The 24,575-nt window shown below is 30.9% G+C and overlaps 1 protein-coding gene across 3 annotated transcripts in view; it reads left to right on the forward strand.

The window, feature by feature from the left end:
- Positions 1–24,575, forward strand: part of LOC134708088 (protein unc-80-like) — a 66,000-nt gene that overhangs the window by 39,768 nt on the left and 1,657 nt on the right. For all 3 annotated transcript variants that reach the window (XM_063568386.1, XM_063568387.1, XM_063568388.1), the window contains 25 exons: positions 104–181; positions 612–719; positions 1,269–1,313; positions 3,336–3,520; positions 4,356–4,485; positions 4,867–4,935; positions 6,472–6,579; positions 7,521–7,631; positions 7,934–8,091; positions 10,324–10,443; positions 10,841–11,051; positions 11,844–11,923; positions 12,555–12,678; positions 12,929–12,968; positions 13,637–13,692; positions 15,320–15,493; positions 16,123–16,249; positions 16,907–17,134; positions 17,620–17,715; positions 18,942–19,030; positions 19,598–19,766; positions 20,862–21,026; positions 21,617–21,805; positions 22,353–22,508; positions 24,082–24,410. In XM_063568386.1, coding sequence (XP_063424456.1) covers positions 104–181; positions 612–719; positions 1,269–1,313; positions 3,336–3,520; positions 4,356–4,485; positions 4,867–4,935; positions 6,472–6,579; positions 7,521–7,631; positions 7,934–8,091; positions 10,324–10,443; positions 10,841–11,051; positions 11,844–11,923; positions 12,555–12,678; positions 12,929–12,968; positions 13,637–13,692; positions 15,320–15,493; positions 16,123–16,249; positions 16,907–17,134; positions 17,620–17,715; positions 18,942–19,030; positions 19,598–19,766; positions 20,862–21,026; positions 21,617–21,805; positions 22,353–22,508; positions 24,082–24,410 — 3,345 coding nt within the window. The remainder of the gene's footprint in view (positions 1–103; positions 182–611; positions 720–1,268; positions 1,314–3,335; positions 3,521–4,355; positions 4,486–4,866; positions 4,936–6,471; positions 6,580–7,520; positions 7,632–7,933; positions 8,092–10,323; positions 10,444–10,840; positions 11,052–11,843; positions 11,924–12,554; positions 12,679–12,928; positions 12,969–13,636; positions 13,693–15,319; positions 15,494–16,122; positions 16,250–16,906; positions 17,135–17,619; positions 17,716–18,941; positions 19,031–19,597; positions 19,767–20,861; positions 21,027–21,616; positions 21,806–22,352; positions 22,509–24,081; positions 24,411–24,575) is intronic.

The raw sequence follows: 24,575 nt of genomic DNA on the forward strand, positions 1-24,575 counted from the left end.
GCAAATAGCATTCAAAATGGTAGCAATTATTTTACCAACATGTACAATTCTCATATTTGCAGATTCAGTTAAAATTAGAAAATACTTTTTTGATTTTTTATAGGCTTTTACCCTGAAATTTGTAGAAATAGGGAAGGTACTATTCACTACTGCTGTTCTTAAGAATACACCACCACATCAGGTAAGGAAAGAAGGTCACTGTGACTTCATTAATTGGTTTAAAGTAAGGAGAACTAAGTTTTGGTATTATTTGTTATATTGGGGGAAAAAAAGTGTTTAAAAAGTGTTGAATGCACAAAGTTAATATACTATTACTTTCATGGGTATCAATTTTCGTAGATTAGGGGAAATTGCATGTTGAACATTTAATTTTGTGGTTCAACTGTACCCATGAAATCCTAGAAAACTGGTATCCAAAGAATAATAATGAATTTACAGTATTTTGTTAACATTTTTCTTAACATACATAAATATGTCCACATATGTGATAAATTTTTTTTTTAAACTAAGACATTTGTCTATGTACAGTACTGTTTTGTAAGAAAATCAGTAATTAATAGGCAAACATAAAATACATTTCTACAAGAATTGAGTGTTAAATTATTTTTTAGTTACAAAACCATGTGTCTTTCCTTCATGAGGAGTTTTTGAAATTGCCATCTTTCCCAAGGAAAGCTCTTGAAGCTGAGTTTGGACTGTATGCAGGCAATTGGGGACAGGCAAGTTTAGATAAGATGTTATGAAATAGTTAAAAAGGAATAAATGAACAAAATGCACATTAAAAAAAAAATGACACAATGGTATAGGGAATATATTTCTTGCTGCCTTTTAGTTGTATGATTATAAAGGTAGAAAACAACAATGCAACATAAACAACAGAACAGAAATAACCAACATGTTTTATTTTATTGCTAATAAACTTGCACAAAGAACGAAATGGGTTTTTCCAGTTATCTGAAGATAATAGTCTTTACAATTTGACATTCATTTGAAAAACCTATGTGGTCTTCACCATACATAAAATATAACCTGTTTTGATGTGACAATATCATATGACATTAACATATGCAAAATATTTGAAAAAACAGTTTCTCGGTGAATAGAATAAAAAAAAAACTATGCTGAATCAATTTATCTAATCATGGACTTAATTATATCAGTATGAATATAAAATAATTGCTTCCCTTGATTTTAAATTATTTGGACTCTGTTGTTGTAAAGGAAAGTATTGTATACTGTCTATAAATTTCTTTTTTAAATGTTTGTAGGAACTTTATGGACTAGATACTCTCCACAAGTACTCATGGGTTAAGGTAAGATTTTTTCTTTTCTTTTAATTTTTGAATGAAAGGGCATTTACAAAGATGATACAGATATTTTGTTTCTGTGAATTATAAGATAGTATTATAAACATTTAAGGACTGGAAGATGCTTCCAGGTGCGGGAATTTCTTGCTACATTGAAGTCTTGTTCTTGACCTTCTGCTGTTGTTTTTTCTATAGTCGAGTTGTTGTCTCTTTGTCACATTCCCAATTTCCATTTTCTATTTTAAATAACAATCCTTCAGATGATCCTTAAACATTAGTCTATCAAACCTCAGTAACAACAGTACTTAAAGTTTAGAAAAGTCACTGATTTTACTCTTAGATTTATACCAGACTTAAACATTGAATATACAAATGACATTAAGTTATATGCATGTATGTTATATATCATTATACCCCCCCCCTTTAAAAAAGTGGAGGTATACCGTTTTACCTTTATCTGTCCATCAGCCAGTCAATCATCCATCCATCCATCTATCAGTCCGCCCGTCCTATAAATATCTTCGTCACATTTTTCTAGGAACTACAATACTAGGTTTTCTGAAATTTGGTTTCAGGGTTTATAAAAGTCAGCTATACTGTGTGATCCGTTTTCAGATTCTTCTCTCAACAACTTTCTATTTACCGAACACTTGTATCATTTTACAAACGATAGCCAAGTTTAAAACTTTGTCACATTTTTCTCAGGAACTACAATACAATCTGAAAATTGGTTTCAGGGTTTATATATGTGGGACTCAAATTTATGGTGGGTTCCAGATCTATGGCTGATTCCTAATCTATAGTAAATGTGAGTTATGCCATGTCATGATTTTTGTTGTTTCCTAATCTATGGCAAATTTTGTGCAAATGGAAAACACTGCAGTACATATACGACCAATGACAAACAAGAGGACATGTACAACAACGGGAGTTTGTCTATAGGCATTTGTGAAATAAACATTGATTTCAATAATGGTCAACCAAAACATTTCGTAAATGATGAGTTAATATAATTTTATACAGACTTAAAGATTGAAATGATGCGTAATTTTTTTTCATCTGGGCATGGTACCTGTTTAACCCATTCATTAAACCAACTAGTAACTAAGTGCCTTAACAAACAAGAAGGCAGGTTTAAAAAAAGAAAAAAGACAAATGAAAATGAACATAATGTTAATTCATCGTTAATAAAAAAAAATATTTGATGACAATTTAAATCAAATTGGTATCTGGTAATTTCATCTTTCACTTTACAAAATTTGCCAGCCGTAAAATACTTATAATAACTCCTTTTCTAAAATATCCAGTACTGAAAACAGCGGTGTCCTCATTCATCTCGGGCTTCCGGCGGTACAGCACATGTTGTCCTTCTTTTGGATAATAGGTCACATCTTCCTGAAAAACACCTGCAAATTGTTTTTTGAGGGAAAAACCTTCATCTGGAATGGTGTTCAAATCTATGGGTGGATATGCCACCTATTTTGCAGCAATGATGTAAAATCGCTTTATTCAATTGTGATGTTATGAAAAGATCTGCCATAGATTAGGAGAAAATAAAAATTTGCCATAGATTAGGAGAAAATAAAATTTGCCATAGATTAGGAGAAAATAAAAATCTGCCGTAGATTTGATTTGTTTGTAACTTCGCATTTGCCATAGATTAGAAATCTGCCACAGATTTGGAACCTGCCATAGATTTGGGTCTTACATATATGTTAGCTTAACCGTGTGATGCATTTTCAGAATCATCATTCGACAACTTCCTGTTTACTGAACACTTGTATCATTTTACACATGAAAGCAAAGTTACAATACAAGGAATTCTGAATTTTGTTTCAGGTTTTATATAGAGCAGCTATACTGTGTGATGCTTTTTCAGGTTTACTTCTTCAAAAACTTCCTGGTTACCCAAATATTTCGGCGGAGTGTCATCAGTGAGCAGTAACTCAGTTTCACTTGTTTGATAAAATTTAAAAAAAAAATATTCATATATATTTTTGTCATCAGTTGTTTATATTTCTTTTACAGTTGATGACCACCATGTTTGACTCAATGACCAGTACATTTGCATGGTCCAGTGACCTTCAGCTCTTCCTCAATGTCATCAATGGCTGTATCATTCTCCATTGTGAAGATTCAGCTATGTTGCGCTTCTGCTTGATGTCACTTATCAACACTTGTATACACTTCAAGTATATCTTCTCAATGAATGGGTAAAGTGGAATTCTTTGTTTTATATTTTTCCAATTTACTAAATATTATTTTATTTCTCAACAGAATCAAATGATGACCTGTGATTAATAATTAAGATAAATGATTTTATAACCTTGTAAATTTTAATTATGTAAATTTAGAAAAAATACAAATTTCGTGAAAACAGGCTATAACTAAAGGTATATGTTGAAAACACATGTAAGCATACAAAATTCTGGGAGTCTCTTTTAGCTTATCCAACTCACATCTTCCAATGCAATCATCCCCTACTGCAACACAATGTGATGGACATAGAAATATTGGCTGTCTATCTGTCAGATCTAATAAGTACTCCCAAGCCTACATTTCCTGTCAGATTTATAAAACTTTACATGAGTTATTCCATTGAAAATAGAAAAAATGCAGAAAATGTGGTATAAACCATCTCCTAAATTTCTATAAGGATTGTTATGAAAATGTTTTAAAGATAATCAAAAAATTATTGGAGTTATTTCCCTTGAAAAGATGAAATATATCCCTTAGCGTGGGGACATTGGAAAGGTGTTATTTAAAGTAAAAACTTATAAATATGAATTCTGAAGTTAAAAGTAAAATAGTTTACTGTCATAGTCATGAAATAGAAGTTCCTTCATGATATAAGTTTGTAATATGGAACAAATATTACAGTATTTGTACTTAAAGGAATAAAGGCCATAAACTATGTGTTCCAATAGGAACAGATATTATAGCATGTTTTATAGCAAAGCTTGTAGAGGAACTAGCTTCTGTAAGATGGAACAAATATACTTTGACTATTGTAATAGGACTCTTATAATTAAAGATATTTCCTTGTAGATTTATGTACATCATGCCTAGCCTGTTAAAGACCTACAGTAACAACCAGCCTAACCCAGTGTTGTGTTCAGCAATACAATTTGTATGCAAGACCTTTTACATCTTACACAGAAAACCATTTATTTTACAGGTAAAATTTGAAATATGTGATAGTTATGTTTCAAGTTCACATTTTTTTTCTCTCGAAAAATTAGAAAGATTAACCACTCTATTATGGGGTCCTTTTAATACCAGAAGTTAGAAAAGCAGCACAAATGGAATGTTAATTTTAAAACATAGATAATTTTGGAAATCAGTGAATTGCTGTAAGATTATGCCAACTTCTAATGATGAAAAAATTTTCCTTCAGTTTTGAGGCATCTAATTTTACAAATTTTACTTTTTAACTGATATATATATAATGGATGATTCTTTAGATAACAAATTTTGATATAATGAATATGTCATCTAGCAAAGGTTATGATTTGTGTCTGGCCTAATGTGATCTCCTTTCATATTGATTTTTTACCAGATGTTTGGTAGTATTGTGCCATTGTTGGATGAGTCTTCATCAGAGACTGGTATTGTGGACTGCAGAAAGGTTAGCATGTTGTTAGTGTAAAAAGTTTGATAAGCAGAGAAGTACTCTATCAGGTTCAAAAGAGTAGGTTTTTTTCAGGCCCTTAGATGGCCCATATTTCATGTTACAATATCAAATTAGAATTTATTAAGCAAAAGCACAATGATTCATAGCTAATACAGTGACTAGATAGGAAATACCTCTTTTGTTGATTTTTTTTTACATTCTATTACAGTAATGACATCACAAATAGCATTCATTTTGATTTTCAACAAAAATTCTATGAAAACGAGTAAAAAAATCAACGCTTTAAAACTTAACTTTCTCACATGTCTTTTCATCAACTAAAAACATTTTTCATCATAAAACATAAAACTTCAGGACTAAATATGGCCCTTACCAAAATTCAAGTTTGTCAAGTCAGCCATTTCAAAAGACATTTGCTTTGAAGCCATGGATTTTTCTAGAATTCCACAGGGTCCGGTTTTCGGACCCATTCCCAACGGCAAAAACCCTACATTTTTCCCAATTTTGGGAGTAAAATTCCCAAATGATCACAACATTTATTTTCATCTTTATTATTCATGACAGAGATGTTTATTTTATTCAACAGCTAGCTTTATGTCAAAAATCGTCAACAAGTAATGTGTAAATCCAAGTTGAAACATATATTGAATGACAAACAACATTTGACAAACAATGGCTGCCATAAATAAACAGGAAGTGTGGGAAAATGCTAAAACCAGATCGAATCCGGAAACGGACAAGTATATAATTCCGGGTTTGTCAATCAAATACAGTTAATAAAAAATGAAAAGAACCAAACATGTGACAGCTATCATAGCAACACTAAAATTGAAAAGTAAAAGATATATATAAAAGAAAATAGAAACAGGATATATTTTATACAGAACTCAAAATATTTTAGTTCACAAATTTTCATGTAAAAAAAAAACAAAAAAACAATCCTTTAAAAAGTTAGAACTCATTATTTTGATACTCAAATAAACTTTAATGCCATGTTGTTATACTTAAAAACAAATTTAATGAACTAAACACACTAAAACTAACATCTGGTATATTGGTTGTTTTTCCCAATTTCATTGAAAACTGCGCTAAAAAATTCCCAAAACTGGCCAGGGTCCTTTTTCCCAAAATACCCAGATCAACCCCTGGAAGCTATTGTTATGCCTTAAGCATAGAAATAATATGGATATGTATATGACATTTATATGTCAGAAAAGTTATTTGACGATATAAACAAGTAAATTTCATTTTATTTTCAATATGACATTTTTTTTTAAAGTATTTTTTACCCTTTCGAATTGGTATAATAATACTTTGATATTGTTATCTAAGAAATTTTCTGGATTTTTTTTTTTTAAATTGCATGATGCAAAATAGGATTTAGGTTTACCTAATAACATCAGAAAAAACATTGACACAAATAGATGTTTTGGCTGACTGTAGAATTTTTCAAGGGTTGGAATATAGTTTTACCCAAAACCTCCATTTCCATATGTTGTTTACAATTGTGTATTATATTGTTAATTTCAGATTCAACCAGATTGTTTGTTTGAGCTACTCATGTCATTAGGGAAAGACTGTCCTGATAACTTATGTGTTCTAGATTTAGTTCAAAGTGAAAAACCTTTGAAAGCTTTGGTAGGTATAATTCTAATTCTTTTAATTTTCCCTCATTTTCTTGATAGCATGCTAGCCTCGTCAAATCTCACTTTAAATTGAACTCAGGACGTTATTCTAGGACAAAGCAAACCACATTCATATATAGTAGGATGGTTTTTACTGCTGGATTTTATACATTTTTCATATACAAAAAGATAGGTTCAGTGTTGCATGGAAATCTATAAATGTTCATTTAAGATATCTTGTATAGATATGTGTTGTGGTAATCCAATGGATTTTTTTATAGCAGCATCTCCAAATTTTGAAATATCGGAAGGAGTAAATTATCAATTGAAAAGCCTATATGTTTTTTTTCCACACTTTCACTGATTCATCACTGAATTTGATTCATCAACAGATTTTTACTGGTTATGAGCAGCACAATAGGTACACTGGTGCAGGAACTACTCTTCCAGAGTACTCAATTTTCACCTTTTTTAAGTGGAGTATTCTTTTGTTCAATTGTTTGTATTCTTAATAAAAAAAGAAAAAGATGAAACCAAGGGGCAATCAAAAGCTGTAAGTTAAAATACACCAATACAATGGCCAATAGTGAAAATAATGAGAAGAAACACAATTTTCCACAAAACACCAAAAATTGATGATCATTATGAACTCGGCTAAAAAACATTATGAAAAGAAGAGGCAGAAAAAAACAAGGGGCAATCAAAAGCTGTAAGTTATAAAAAAACATCCAATTCAGTATTTTAAAATGGTTAACAGTGAAAATGAAAAGAGAAACAATTTCCCACAAAACAATTAACCTGATTATAGAACCCCACCAAAAACTAGGATGGTTCTGAGGAATGCTGGTTGTCTTTTTTCAATCAATGATTTGTATAGTTCCACATTTATATTATTAGTTTTGTGTTTTCTGTCAATGATTGATGTAAGAAACATGTGTGTATTGTGTATTTCAGGATTTCTGTTATGAGAATGACCCAGATAGACTTGCTATGATAGATGTGATAAATATGTGTGTTACAGTGATAGCATATGCTCCAGACTCCTTCAGGAGTGTTCAGATGCTGGTTTGTGTTTAACTTCTTTTGTGGTTCCATGAATACAAGATATATGTTAACAAGCATCTTTCAAATATTGCCATAATGATAATACTAATCATAATAAGACGAAAATATGATATCTTTCCATCAAACAATTAAATCTGTATATTTATCAATTTGATAATGATATTGAATTGTAAATAGTAAATATTGAAATAATATGTTGAATGTTCAATTAAAAAAGAGAAAAAATATTTAGGAAGACCTTTCTTCTTTTTAGATTTAAGTTCATGAATGTATAATTGTTGTGAAACACATTTTTGTTACAGAAAATATTGGAAGTATTAATACCAAGATACCTGAGTCACCTAAAGAAAGACACAAACCAGAGAGACAACCCACCAGCAGCCAGATCAGAAATCAATGTCATTTCTAACATAGCTATATCTATTAAGGCATTACTTTGCTGTAGTGAATTCTTTACCAGGTGAGAAAGAGGTTATGACCTTTAGTGAGCCCTTGGAATATCTTTATTTTTTTTTTGCTGGATGAACATACCTGCTAATTTTTTAAGTGTTTTTAATCTACTACTATATTGTTTGAATGAGTTTTTATGTGGAACTGCTTAAATACCCTTTTGACTCATTGCAATGACTGTATTGAGGTATTCAGTTTATGTTATAAAAAATTCCAAAATTCACGTTAACACCTCTCATGGGGGATACACCCCCCCCACCCCCCACCCCCCAAAAAATTGATGGGGATAGTTGGCAGATCTGGAAGAATAGAAAATTAATATGTCCATTTTTGGGGAAAGACGGCTTCAAGCCGTCAATCCCCTATGGGGTTGACCAGAGTGACACTCCCTCACATCATTCATTTTGTTTTTATACATGTTATAGTGTGGAAAAAACCCCAACAAATCTTACCTAGATTGAAGAGAAGGAGACCCAGAAATGAATAGTTGACTTTAAACACTTTTTTTACACATTTCCCTTCTGTTTCTCACGAAATTATCGTATCTTGAACTCTCCTTTACACTATTTACGTTTATTTTACAATCCGGAATAATTAGTATGACGAGATATTCTAAATATATCCAACCTACATTGTATTTTATAGTGACGTCATTCTTGGGAGAAGCAGGGATATCCTTCACCAGTTCACTGGTTATTTAAATCATTCTTAGAGATTGTGCACTAATTACAAATTTGTATTTGTTAAATCTAAACATAATATTGTTTACTGTAGATGATTTAAACATCAACATACAATACTTTAATTTGTAGGTCAACAACTTTCAAAATAAACAAAGATCGTGGGGTTACATGAGACAGGGGAAAGAACCGATTTTATTACTTTTTTCGGGTCTCACTTATCAGAGACAAGAAGCGTCAAAAAGCGACAAGAAGCGTCAAGAAGACTATTTAGCCACAAGAAAAAAATATTCTTCTTGTCGCTTCTTGTCGCTAAAATTCTTCTTGTCGCTAATTAGTGAGACCACTTTTTTCTGTAAAAATTCTGAGAATCTTCCTCCAATTCAGGAGCACCTCAATTGATGAGTAATTATCCACTAAAATAAAAGTTAATGTATTTAAACACTTCAAATGTGACATTTCATTGGATTAATAGTCTTCTATTAAAACTAAATTTTTGTGTACCTACATAATCATTGTAATGGTAAAAAAAAAATAATAAAAATTTGCATTTTGTAGTTTAAACATATTTATTATTTACAAATATTTCAAAATTAAGATTTGGAAACAAGCTTCACACAGTTTACATCACTCATATTGTTTTTTATTAGTACCTGTTTCCCTGTGATGAGAGTTGTAACTCAGAACTTTAAGAATGGAAATTTAAACTGAATAGATTTTTCAGTCCACACTTTCTAAAGAAAAAACTTAAAAATCCAAGAGTACTGTCACAAAAAATGGAAAATGGCCCTAGCCTGCAGTTCAGTGGTACACAATCAAGATTTCAAAAAATATTGTAGTTGTTGTGAAATGACAGAATTCAGTTGAGTTTTAGATAATTAGCTATCAACTTTTATCAAATGTTTAGATTTAGAAGATGCAGATCTCTTCCATTGGTCCAAATTGAATCCTAAACTTAGGAAATGAAATTACATAAACAACAATTGATTTCAATATTGTCAATCTTTCTACATGTTCTAGCTGTTCTCTTTTTCATTCTTCATATGAAAACTATCAAAAGATACCCCCCCCCCCCCTTCCCTTTCCAAAAACATAATTAAATAGAAACAAGGGCCGTCTTTCCCATCAGAGCTATTCAGCTCTTTGATTAAATTATGGATTTGTAAATTAAATCATGGATTAAAATGAATGAGGATGAAACTTCCTGCATTATCTGTCCTGTGCTTAAGAGATTTTATACATTATGACTGGAAAATTTGATTGCAAGCACAATTTTGAAAATAGCATTAGCTTACCAATTTTACTGCACTGAATGCACATTTTATGTCACCTGCAATGACAGTATTTGTTATTTCATTGATGAGAAAAAAATCACCAAAGCTATTTTACTATTATTACTTTATTAAGCTTTATCAATATTTCAAGGTAGAAAAACTGAACTATAAATGCTCACATTCAAGTTTATCTTTGAATTTTGCATTGATGCTGTTTAATGGGTATGACTTATACAAGACTTTTATGAAATCTGTATCTTTTTATTAGAAACTTACTGTTGATTTCAGAAACATGAGTCTTCCACAAAGACAGTTTGACTTGGAAAAGTCTTCAGCTAAGGTTCAAAGTAATCATTCACCACTAGGTGGCACTAGTTATTATGATGACAGAGAAGATTCGCATGCAAGGTATAGTTAATATATGTTTAATAAGTATGGGAGTTAATATTTTTGTGAGAACTTTCAATTAAATATGTATGATTATATTTAATGATAACAACATTTATTTATGAATACATAACATTTTTTCTTGATTGATTCAAATATTTTTTTATTGTCATAATGCATTAGCAATCTTATGCAGTTAGTTGCATTAGTTAATAAGTTAGCTCTGAATGTATATATACTTTGAAAATTGATCTTTGGGCTGTCTTAACTTTTTGCCTTGATTGTTCCTAATGAATGGATATGTTAATTTAAACAGCTTTGTTTATTAATTGAAAATAGTTAAATGGGCCTAATCCTGCATATTTTTTTGTGACTGATTTTGAAAGAGTTATAATTATTACTATATCACTATTTATAGCCGTCACATGGAGGAAGGAAGAAAGAAAACTTACGTCCATGACTTAGATGATACAGACATGAAAAATGATTTCCGTAAACCAAGAGACCTCCTCCTGAATGTCATAGCAGACTTCTACTCCACCTGTCAAGTCAGACTGAAAGAGTTACGTAGAATTCTGGCGGACCCCTCATACAGACCTACTGATCTCCTGGACTCAAAATCTCATAATGTGAGTATACTTCAGTGGCTAATCAAGGATAGGGTGTAGAGAGTGTATGCCTCTTGTATTGCCTTAAACCAAAAAAAGTTCTTAAGTTTCTCATGATTTATTTAAATTTTTAGCGTAGAAAAGATCAAAAAGTGGTATAGCTTCACTATTCTGGAATTATGCCCTCTTACAAAAATCCTGGATCAGCCCAGGTATTTTATTGTCATTACTGCATGTTCAACTTGCCAAAATTGCAAACTATTTTTATACCTCCAAATTTTTTGATAGCTGTTCGCACATGCAATGTATTTTGATCAAATGGGTACTCTCTATAAATTTGATAGCTGATGTCAATTTTTGTCATCTGACAAGAAAACTATGCATATTATGAGTTGGTGCAGGTTTTGACCCATCTGATCTATTTACATTTAACTTCAAATTTAATAATAAATAAGTATTTGCAATTTTAGGAGATCTATTTAAGGAAATATCTTAAATAACTATTGTAGACCAGCTAACAATCATAACAAATTGATTTCAAGAATTTCAGATGTTTAAAGATCTTTTAAATTGAGCAGTTTATGTCTCTAGCCTTCTTGTGTTTTTACCTTTTAGAATTTTAAATTATCCTTGTGCTGCTTGTGGCTTTTAACACCTACAATCAATCAATCAAAAAATTATTGTAGTAAACATTTTATGATAAAAAAAAAACACCCTGATTTATGTAACATTTTTATCAGAGACTTGCAGAAATAGCTAGACACCTTGTTCATGTTTATAGTACTATAAAATATATTTTTTTAATGATTTCAGAGACTAGCAGAAATTGCCAACACTTTGTTAAAGTTAGCTCCATATGATGCCGCAACTTTGGGTTGTACTGGTCTTCAGAGGTATTTATTATTTAATTGGTACCAGTTTTTAAAAGTAAACACTGAGTTTTTTACAAATTTTATGCAGTTAGTGAGATATATTATAGTTCATTGAAATTTCTTTAATAGCTGGCAAAATTATAATTGATCACCAAAACAAGGTCTTTATAAGATTTTTTTCTAAACTACCATTTTATTTCACTGAAAAGCTGTAGCTATACATAGATGTCACTCTTCACTCTTTTAGTATATTGCTATTAACCTACACAAACATAAAATTGAGAATAGAAACATGTACATATAAAATCAATATGAATGCCAAGAGAATTTATGTTTGTCACATTCAGTAAACTCATCATAAGATACCATGCTAAAAGTGTTGTACACTAGATGTGTGTTCTCCTACAAAACCCAAATCATTGACAGTTAAATCAAAATTTATGAAATATAAATCAAGTACAAAGTTGAAGAGCAATTAGGACCCAAAAAATCCTATTTCAATGGTATACACAGTCAACTTTTGTATTTACTGTGTTGGTGGGTTACTGTCTCATTGATTGTATACTCTATCATATCTATTCATTTCCACCCTATTTCTTTTTCTCCTATTGACAAGTGTTTTTGAAATCTATATGTTTAATGTATGTTTCAGGTATATGGTAGAAATTCTTCCTATAACTGACTGGAAGCAAGAAGCTGTTAGACCTGGATTAAACTTGATCTTGAGGAGGCTTGACAGATTATTTAACAAGATATCAAAGAAGTCTTCGTTGAGGGTAAGGGTAACTAGTTCTATATAAATGAGGGTTTAGTTTATACAGTATTTTTTTCAAATAAATTGAATTGGATTGGACAACAGTTAAAGTCTGTGTTAAAAGTAAAATTACAAAAATACTAAACTCCTAGGAAAATTTAAAACTGAAAATTCCTCTCTGTTTACTTACAAATTTATCCTATTTTTCTACCAGGAGGTATGTAACAAGCATATAAACAAACATGATGGTTGATTTAATATTTTTCTTTTAGAGACAAGCTGATTGGGATGCAGCAGCCAATTTACTGAAAGGTCAGTGGTCAAATTAAAATATAATGTTTAACAAAGCATTGATTATTTCTTAATAAATTATCTGCGTTTATGTCATACTATTGTATTTTATTAAGGAATTTGAAAAAAAGATTGATGCAAACATTTAGGTCTTATAGCTACTTATATGTGTGTATACGTTTCATTTTCTTATAATATAAAAAAGTGTGAAAAATACAAATTTTGGTGGTAATTTTGAATTTTTGCTTTTTGGCTATGACTTTTAGGCTTATTGCATTTCTAGACATATTTGTATGTTATGAAAAAGGCCAGTTGTTGCCAACCTTTATCCTCTTGGGAAATTGCCTTCATTTTTCATACCACTACACTTTGTATATATCTGTATATAATTGAGTTCAAAACTTTCCATAACAATTTTTATAAAAATCCAAATTATTTTTATAGTTGAAAAGGAAAAATTAATGTTGTCAGCATCAGGAAAAATTAGTTTACACAAAATTATTAAGAAATGGGCTCTTTATTTCTCGAAATTTTGTATTTATAATTTAACTCTGGCCAGGTTCTCAATTTGATAAAAAAAAAAAAAAAAAGCTACATCAGAAGTAAGAATTATTTTAAACAGTTATAAATGATTTTTTTCATATAACTTCCTGTTTTTATGTTGTGCACATTTAAATTATTTATTTTAGGCGTATTTCTTACACTGAGGAAATTTCAGTATATTGCACACCTCCCACACCTGAAGGTATAATGCATTGTGGGCATGCTGCATGGTCAAACTACCCTTCCCTGTGTGTCTGAAATTAGGCAGGTTTGCTGCATGTATGGTCAAATAATCCCTCATAATGTGTCTGAAATTAGGTAGGCATGCTGCATGATGGATATTAGGCCAAACTGGAAAGTGATTGTGTACTCTATATCCTCACCTTTCTTCAGAATGTTTGATCTGGTGTCTTAAAGAGTTATTTTTTTGATGCAATAGAAGAAGTAAAAAAATCATGAGTTAACAGTTGAGAAAATGTAAAATAAAATATCATATATATTTTTAAATTTCATGGAGAAATATTTAAACTATTTTCAATAGTTTGGCGTAAGTCAAATAGAGGAAAGATAATAATTACCCTTGAACAAATAAGATATGTGCACCATGGTGGATATAGGATGTTTTTTTTTCTGTCAAACAAATTGAATGACCACTTTATTATATTGTTGTCACTAAGTTGTGTTTTTAGTTGTGTATGAGTTGTGCATTTATGTAATCCTATGACATGAAGTGTTGTGTGTTTACCTGTTTAATTTTGTAAAATTACTGTGAAATATAGTGATGTTGTTTTTGTTTTGTTGATCCAATAATGTTATAAATAAAACAATACAATTTTCTTTTCACTGTAATAGAAAAGAAAGGATATGAGTATCCATCCAATACACACAAAAACACAAAAAATCAAATCACAGCAGTTTTATTGCTGTTTACATCTCATAGTCACACAAGTCCAAGTTACTATGTCATTCTTAAGGGTTTGACAGTTATAAATTACATTAATATCCAGTCAAAAACTGCATACTTTCCGCAATCATTATATTATTTATTAATGCCATTTCTTTTTGTGAGTACCAAAAAGAAGGATATCAATATAAATTTCAGGAGCTATTTTGCATATTTTGAAAGCACACTTAATAATTGAATTTGTCATCAGTTGGAAAACAATAGAAATAATGAAATATTGAAATGATGATGCAAATAAGATAATAAGAACCAATAAAAAAAATTGAATAGTTTTTTACTCTATTTTTTGTACAACATATACTATTTTAAAACAATAAATGAGTCTATATAAAACCATATTAAGAGCCTGTCACCAAAAGTTATACTACTTGGATTTAGGAGACTTAATAGAAATTTGTATTCATCAATTATATATTCCTTTCTTCAATTGAAATATATATATAATCATCCATTTAAGTTCTATAAGTTCGAAGATTTTAACATCTACAGTGCAATACACCCTGGTATATATGTCCATATAGAAGATCATCCTATTCAAAAGTTTTAATGAAATAAAACAGAATAAAAGAATAAAAAAACTTGCTGACATAAAGATAAGAATATAGAATTAACATTACAATATTAAACATTAATGTGTTTACAATTTTTTTGTACAGGTAAGTTCAAGTTTATTTTGATTATCAGAAAATGCATGACTGTAGAAGCAGTTCTCTTAAGTAAGGGACTTATACCTTAGATTCAGATTTTACAACTGTTTAAAAAAAAACACCACAAAAGACACAGTGGGTGAACATATTTATTGGAAAGAGTATTTTTTAACAGATGAATATTTTCTGTTCTAACAAATGATTCTATGTCACTTCAGACCCTGGTCAGTGCCCTACTAAGTATAGTGCTATGTGGACCAGGAGGTCCTATTTTTCCCGACAGTCTGACCATGCAGGGAAGTCAGCGTAGTGAACAGATTTGTCATACAACACCACCATCATTCTGTAGTGCTGTTATCAAACTGGTGGCCATGCAAATGCAGGCTCTGGGGGTAAGTTTTACCGAATTATTTTTTTTTATTGAGAAGTTATTAAAGAAACTATTTGACTAAATTTGACTGTTAATATGTTCCAAGAAATGGCTTGATAGGACTGTTAGAATATGTTTTTCAGGCAATTACTAGATTTTGGCATTTTTTTGTTATTCAAATCTTGACCAACTAAGCTGAAAGATTTTCACACCAAATGCCAACCTTTATTAAAATTAGGAGATGTGATATGATGTTGAGGATTGCGGGAACGTAATGCATTCCTATATGTGCCATCAACACTAATGATGTGACGTTGCATATGCATATTGTACTTATGATTCTAGGCTTGTTTGAATGAATATTGAACTGAACACTTGCATTTTATTGAGGGCAAAAACCAAAGCGAACACAACTTGAAGTACTAACACCTCAAAACCCAACAATGATTGTCATTGAGGCAACTATCCACATGTGTTCAAATAAATAAGATAAAAGCATTTATTCATACATGGTGAAATCATTTAAATCATTTTATATTTTCTTTTGTCTGATGTCTGTTTGATGAGTTTGTAATTAATTAATTCTGGGCATACCTAAACATATTTTTTTTACATTTCTCAAACTACATGTATGTTTTTCATATTTTGCAGGACCAGTTCAATTTAGAACAGGTTATAAGTACCGTGTCCACCTTCACAGTGTCTCCTGATAGATCTGTTAGTGTGATGGTTAACTTTATATTACCTCTGTGTATCAGGATGGGAGCAGGCAGGAGAGGTAATGTTTGTAGAGAAGAAATGTTCTACCCTCATTAACCAATATATGGACCAAAATGCTCCAAAAGTTTTCCATCTTTATTGAAAGTCCCTCCTTTTTTAGAAATCATTCATTTTGAATGTGATATAGTGCCATAGTAGTTACTGCCTTAAAATGAACCATTAGTTTACTGATAAATTAGGTTTTTGGTGCACAAGTCCTCAATGTCCTGGAAGACAAACAATGGAGATGACATTTATATTCCTAGTACTTTGGTACTGGTTTAAATTTCAATTAATAATAATAATCACAGGAGGTCACCAATATGTGACTTATTTGTATTGTGATGTAAGAATGGACACATTATTTTCACTGGAATTTGGGATCTGACATTTATTTTCTCTGGAATAGAAATAAAACAGCATTGACCATGTGCAATGTTTCATACATGTATGAATCTTTTTTTAAAACTATCTATAAATAATAATACACATGACAAAAAATAGAAAACTAAAGACTAAGCAACACAAATCCCACTTCAACACATAGGACTGCTATTATAAAGGGGCTATTTACTTTCGTTTGAAGTATGTTAGGGAAAGAAAATATATCACAAATTTACACATTGGCATAGAATTAATATTGTAGTAATGATGGCAATATACAATATACTTACAGAGACACCAAGACTGAGGCATTGTGATGTTAGTTATGCTTTGTCAATGATACTGAATATGCTGAGTCCTCCACCATTCCATGCTGCACAGACACAACATAATAATGCCAACCAGAAACCAGGTCATCACCATCATCTGTCCATGACTGAAAACCATAGGTGTAGCAGCTTCTCACATCATTTGGACAAACGAACAGATAATGAACTGGTTCTTCATGTGGCATTTCTAGGTAGGTACCAGAACATACTCTTCATTTGTATGTCTTCAATTGATATAGGAAGATGTGGTGTGAGTGCCAATGAGACAACTCTCCATCCAAATAACAATTTAAAAAGTAAACCATTATAGATTAAAGTACGGCCTTCAACACGGAGCCTTGGCTCAGCTCACACTGAACAACAAGCTATATAAAAGGGCACTTCAGCTTCTTTGACCATTAAAAAGAAACATGCCAAGAAATAGCCAATACACTGAAATTTTTAAACACCAATTATTCTTTCAATGGATCATCTGTTTGTCAACATGACTTGTTAGTTTTGTATTTTGTTTTTCCCAATTTGTTAGACAAATCCCTACACATATTGTTCACAAAAACAAGAAAAAGTACCGAGATTTCAGTGTTCATTTCAACAAAAAAATAGGAAGCATGAAACACATCTCCAATCAGTATTGGTTGATCTACTGTTTGATAAAGTATTCTTTACTTTATTTTAGGATTAGAGATATTGATGACCTGTTTTGACAAAGTCTTGTCTTCAGAATGGCATAAAGTAGCCAGATGTATCCAAGATATGGTTTCCAAAGGAAAAGGTATGCACTTGAATAAGGTTTGATATAGGGGTAAATTCAGTAAAAAATCTCCCATTGACTTTAATGCTAATCTGTGTATGAAATTAACTTTATACCTGATTTACCTCTTTAAAAATTGGAAACTTTCATATGACATTCATGAAAGTACAAATGTAGCCCTATCTTTTGCAACAATAAAAACAAAGGGTCATGCTGCATTTTTGGGCATTCACATGGCCTTGTTTACAAACAATGTAGATTCGCACTGAATTCCTATACTGACCCCCATTACTTTTCAACCCTGTAGTAAAAACTTTAAGTACATTCAGCATTTATTTTTTTTATTTTTTTTTCAACTCTAGTTTTAATCCATCTGCCAAAAAATATTTATTACAAACATTATCTACCAATCAGAAGAGCATATGACTCTAACGTTATACAGAAAGCTCTCCCCTAAATGGGCGGTCCCTGATGACGTATATTTATTTACTGAATTTACCCCTATATATAACAGCAAACTCTTTTTAGTATGAGTTCATGTATTTGTTCCTGAGACTCTAACCAATATCTGGAAACTTTACACAGAGTACCTGGATGAATAATATTCCTGTGGTGAAAAAAAAAGCATTCATGCACAAATTTTACACTAGTGATAAGTATGGTATCATTTTTCTGCAAAAATGGAAAGTAATTTACATTATAGAATAATCTTAAAAAGGTAGCCTTTGACCTTTCAAATGCTATTCTGTTTATTTTGACAAAGTGCATAATAGGTACAGACAACTGTGTATATTAAGAATAATTTTATTACCAAAAATCTTTTATAATACTCTGCATACAAGTCTACAGGAAAATTTTGTTTGTGTGTAACCCTAAAAATCTACAAAAGAAAGCATCCAAATAATAAAAATAAATTCACACTAAATCATGCATTTCTTTTTGTTTAAAAGTGCTTCATTAAATGAATAGGAATAACCTTATAATCCCCTTGTAAAAAATAAGTCAGAAGACATCAAAGAGACACCCAAGAAAAATAATTAATGCCAAGGCATTAAATAAGACCCCCAAATAAATAGAAAACTAAAGATGTAGCAACAGGAACCCCAAAATCCAACAGAGGTGATCTCAGATGTCCCAGAAGGGTTTGCAGATTTTATTTTAAATGAACTAACTAATTAGTTGGAGCTTTATAATGAAAAATGAAAATACATGAAAATGGTAAATGACAAAACTATTTTTTATTTCAGTATCTTTACCATTCTGGAAGTTCCTGGATTTCATTGTGACTTACAGACCATCTTTGTATCTAATGCTGCATCCATTTATACAATTCAAGGTGAGTTCAAATTAAAATTCAATACAATTGGTAGGCTTTGCAAGGTAGGTTGCTAGATGAAGAAATTTCATTGGTGAAAGTGTATGTTAATTTATTGAAATTTAATATTTATAGTAGTGAATTACATATTTAAAATGACTTATGAAAGACAAATAACATTAGTTAGGATAAGTATATTTTCAATATATGCATAATAGATGGTGATTAATCATTTTTTTTATTGGAATAATAGTGTATATATTTTTTACGAATTATTGCTAAGTCTTGTTTGCTCTGAAACAGCATACCCGTAGCCAGGGGGTTCGGGGGTTTGGGACGACCCCCCCTTGAAAACAAATAAGCACTGTTACAGTCAATGTTCTTTTCGAATTGTGACTGTTAAAGTCGAGTTTGTGAGTCCAACGAACCCCCCTCGGGAAATCCGGGCTACAGGCCTGAACAGAATGAAATGTGTCCTAAATTGACCAACATTAACTCCTACTGACCATTAGTTTGTGAAAAGCGCCTTAAAAACCAAGATTAACTTAAAATTTTCAAAGCTTTTTTTAATGATAATAATTTTTGTAGATGATGAAAGTGAACTGTGACATGGCACAGGAGTATTATTTACAGCAAACCATCAAAGACAAGCTACAGGGATATAGTTTCCAACACCCTAAATGTAGTGCTGGGGTGGTACTTATGTTAGCTGGGGAGTTACAACAGATAAAAGAAGATATAGCAGCTGTAGGGGCAGGTAAGGAGCTCACTATATTTGTTTTCTTAGATGTTTTTTTTTTGTCAAGATTTATTTAGTTAGAATTGAATGTTTCAGGTTATTTCATTAAAATAAATGGGGGGAGGGGAGGGGGGTGTATTAGTACAAAGAAAACTTTAATTCTTAGATATTGAAATTTGATCAATTATGGTTGTATTTACTTGAAGGTATATTGGTTGTACAAGGGTTTAGAAAGTCCTTTCTTACCCTCACACAATTATTTTAAATGAAATATCCCAAACTGATATGAATCCGAGGCTAACTCTCAAGTAAATTCTTTTCATGGTATAAATATCAAATACATCAAATTATTTTTAACCAGATTTTTGTGACAAAAATGTCGGTTATTGATTTGGGGATGTACGGTGGGCGGTAGGGCAGTGGGGTGGGCGGCAATCAAATGTTGTCCGTGCATTTACTCATGAACAGTTCAACCAAAGTTTTAAAATTTTAATATGTTGTTACTGAGAACTAAATGAAGGTTAAGTTCAAAAATGGCGATTTTGACTTTTACCATTCAGGAGTTGGTTCTTGAAAGATTGATCAATGGAGTTTCCAGTCGTGTCAGTGCATTTACGCATGAACTGTTCTATCAAAGCTTCCCAAATTTTAATATGTTGTTACTGATGACAAAATGGAGGTCAAGATCAATAATGGCGATTTTGACTTTTACCGTTCAGGAGTTATGGTTCTTGTAAGATTGAAAAATGGTGTTTCCAGTCGTGTCGTGCATTTACTCATGAATCATTCAATCTAAGCTTTTCAAATTTTAATATGTTGATACTGATGACAAAATGGAGGTCAAATTTGATATTGACGATTTTCTCTTTCACCATTCATCAGTAATGGTTCCTGTGATATTGCCAGGACACAAATAAATGTTAATAAATCTGGTTTGCTGTTGTTGTGACAGCCTCTTGTTTATTATGGTGTTTTCTAAAAAAAATTAAGAACACATTAAACTCACCAGATGGAAAAAATTCTTGGAATACAATGAAAGTAAATTTTTATTAAGGAAAACATACTTATTTAACAATTTGTTTTTACAGTCAAGTAATTTTTTTCCTATTTCAGTTGCAGGCGAATATAGATCAAGAACATGCACCATGACAACAGACAGATCCCAATCACAGTATCATGATCACAGGAGACATGCCAGTATTACTGATGTTAACACAGAAACAATCATATCTGCCACCAAACCATCACTAGCTAATATTGGCAAGAGGGCGAGCAAAGGTGAGGTTATAATATTGGCAAGAGGGCGAGCAAAGGTTAGGTTATAATATTGGCAAGAGGGCTAGCAAAGGTTAGGTTATAATATTGGCAAGAGGGTAATAGAGGTTAACTGTTACGAAATGTGGACAAATAAAAAAGGGTGTTCATTTTTTTAAAGGATCTTTCATAACAATATTTTACAGATGTTTTCATTTAATATTATTATCAAGTTAAACCCTACATCAATAGTTGAATATTATTATATTTTGAAATTTGTAATTTTCTAGACAGCAACTAATAATTACTAGGCATGCAATTTGAGGTGGAACCCAACACTTTCACTAAAATTAATTTGTCTCTTTTAATTTTCATAAAATTTTAACTAGAGTATTTACTTTGACCCTTTAACAAAATATAAAAAATTCAAAAATTGTTGAACCAACTGTTTTGTCAGAAAAATTGTATAGCAGTTTGACAAACACCAAATTTGATTATTGAGAAGCTTAATATTCCCTTTACAACACAACCTAATTAAAATGTTTAGCTGACTTTACAGAGTTATCTCCTTGTATTGTTAGGTAGCACCTTAAAAAGAAATTGTTTTACTTCAGCTACTATACTATCTCAGAGTTCATGTGCAAGTGCACCATTCAGAAATACAGTGCTGACTTCTAGTGTTGATAGTGCGAGTGCCAGTCCTGACATGGGAGACAAGAGAACTCGTAGAATTTCAGCCAGAGATGGCAGTAGTATTTTGGAGAAGTTTCAAAGGCCAACCATTGAGGATATATCTCCTGGAGGTTTGTTTTGTTTAACGTAAAACATGTGAATACAAATTTATTATCAGGTTTCAGAAATTTTTCATGAAAAATACCAATAATTAGTGTGAATTTTGATAAATTAAGTACATTTAGATTTGGAATAACAAAATCACTTTAATTTGTAAACTTTTTTTGCCATAATGTATGGTATTAAACTTTCATTTTTATACAAATATGGTGGTGGCCTTGCATTTGGTTTATAAATGAACTTGAGAGGAATCTATGTCTAGTTTATATTAAATCGGAATATTTGTATTTTTTAATCCTTTATTTTTATATATAAGAAAATACCAAAAACTAGTAAAACTGTGATTCATGTGATAAATTAATAAGAAAGCAAAAGTACAAACTATGTCATGAGGGACAGTAAAATGTTTGAAAGTTGGTTTTCCTAAAGCCCTCATGCTTTGTTTTAAATGTCCATTTCTAGACTTGTATGCATTTTTTCATCTAACTGATTGAGGGTAATTAACTTCATGTCATATGGTGCGAAAACATTGGTTATTTCTTATCCATGTTATTTCAGATGCAGCTGTTATATCAGACCCACCTAGACTAACGAGACAACCAACGATTTGTTTCCGTTCACCAGAGACCTCCAAACAGAGCAGTATTGATGAGGAGATCCCTGCCTCTGTGTTATATGAGAATGAAGAATATGTAGATATGCCTAATGGAGGAGGTAATCATAGTTTAAAAAACATTCACAAATTTTTCACCATTTTATACTATAGGGGTCGTTGTACTTTAGCAGTCAGGGGCGTTACTTAAACAAGTTTTTTTTTTTAATTACTTACATAAGTAATTTTTTATTTTAAAAATAATAAAATTACTTCATAGAGTTATTTAATTTTCAATAGAAACATAGACTAAATGTAGTTTTCATGATTTTAAACAACATTTTATATCATAAAATGAAGAATTTATCAGATTTGAGAGGAGTATAGAGATTACTTTAAAAATAATGACAAAAATATTACTTGAATAAGTTATTTTAAATATTTAAAAAAAAAAATAGCAATAACACTTATCTAAGGCACATATGTAATTGATTTAGGTTATAAATTATAAATAACTTCAGGTCTTAATTAATTCACAAGTATCTATCTATTTATATCAGTCTACCTTCAAGATTTTAGAGGAAAATTATAATTTAATGGTCCCAAGAAACCAATCTTTGACCCAGAAGCATCGGTATGAAAGATAAGTGCGTCGGAAAGTTAATTAGTGTTTCTGAAGAATTAGTTTTTATATATCTAGGGAAAAATAACCAGATAACTGTGAAAATTATTCAAAGCTAGTAAAATCTGTATTCTTGGACACCTATAAAAATAATATTCAGAAAAATAACTTATATAAGTTATATTTAAATTAGCCTCGTTTTCAACATTACTTGTATAGGTAATTTTAATTGTTACTTGTTTAAGTAATGCCCCTGACTGTTTAGGGAGAAAAGGTTTATCTAAGGTTTAAGGTTTGTTTTTGGTAATGGTTAGGGGTAGTTTTAAGGTAAGTTTAGTTTCGCTCCATAGTAATGGATGGGTCAGTGAAAAGAAAGCCAAATATCAACAAATCTTTTTAAAATTGCATTTAATTAGGAGGTTACTTTAATGATGCATGGTACATTTCATCTATTACTAATAGAAATAACTTTGAAAAATTAACTAAACAACCCTCTACTTTAAATTTAAGACTGGCAATGAATGTTGACCAGAAAAAAGAAGGTTTTTTTTGTCTCTTATGGTATTTATCTAGCCTTAATCTAAGTTATACACAGGGAAGTTTAGTTACATATAGAACCTAAAGGCAATTAAGGGTAAATTACTAATAATTAGAGAAGTTATGCATTTTGAATTTTTATTTTGTGCTATAAGGAGAATTTAAGATTATGAAACAGAAAAAGTGAAATTTTTCTAAAATGTTGTTGATGGTAAGATGTACCAGTGGTTATACTGGTTGGACTTATCTCACATTGATTAGTAATTTAGTATTTAAATTTCTGATTGTTCTTGGGAAAAAAAATAAGCACCATGCTGCAATCCTTTGACATTGTTCCTAAGAAAATTATTAAAGGGAAAAATTTTGTGTTCCAGTTCAAAAGTCTTAATGCAAGAGGACCGCATTGTTAAATATGTCATTATTATTATAATTATGAACTTTCATTGTTTTATATTTTAAAGATAATTATTATTTTTATGAACTTTCATGTTATATTATATTGTGATATATTATTATTATTACTTTTATTTTTCAAGGGGCAATTGGTCCAACCAATGATTTAGATCCAAGACCACATCGCTTGCAAAGACAGGACGCCAAGAGTCGTAAAACTTTTAAACGTAAGCGCACGGCCACAAAGACCACAAGTATGAGAAGATACTTACCTAAGAGCCATCATCACGACACCTATAGTGACGCAGAGAGTCAGAGCTTGGATACTTCTCCTACACACAGAATGTACTCCTACAGAAATGCTGAGCAGGATATAGCTAGACTCCAACAAGCAAGAGCTGCTCTGGGAAAAGCTCATTCACCAAGCTTGGCTAGATCTGAGGAAATGCTTCCAGAAACAGTAGAAATGAAGGTAATTACCATAAGGCCTGTATTAATTGATTTAAAATTTTATAATACTTACCAACCATCAGATTGCAGATAGGAAGGGTGTTACAGAATAGAGGATTCTACCACAGAAAAATTAATCAAAAAGATTAAGAATGGACAAAATTTGGGGTGCATAAATGATGTAATT

This window comes from Mytilus trossulus, chromosome 2 (genome assembly GCF_036588685.1).
Source record: "Mytilus trossulus isolate FHL-02 chromosome 2, PNRI_Mtr1.1.1.hap1, whole genome shotgun sequence".
Classification (NCBI taxonomy): domain Eukaryota; kingdom Metazoa; phylum Mollusca; class Bivalvia; order Mytilida; family Mytilidae; genus Mytilus; species Mytilus trossulus.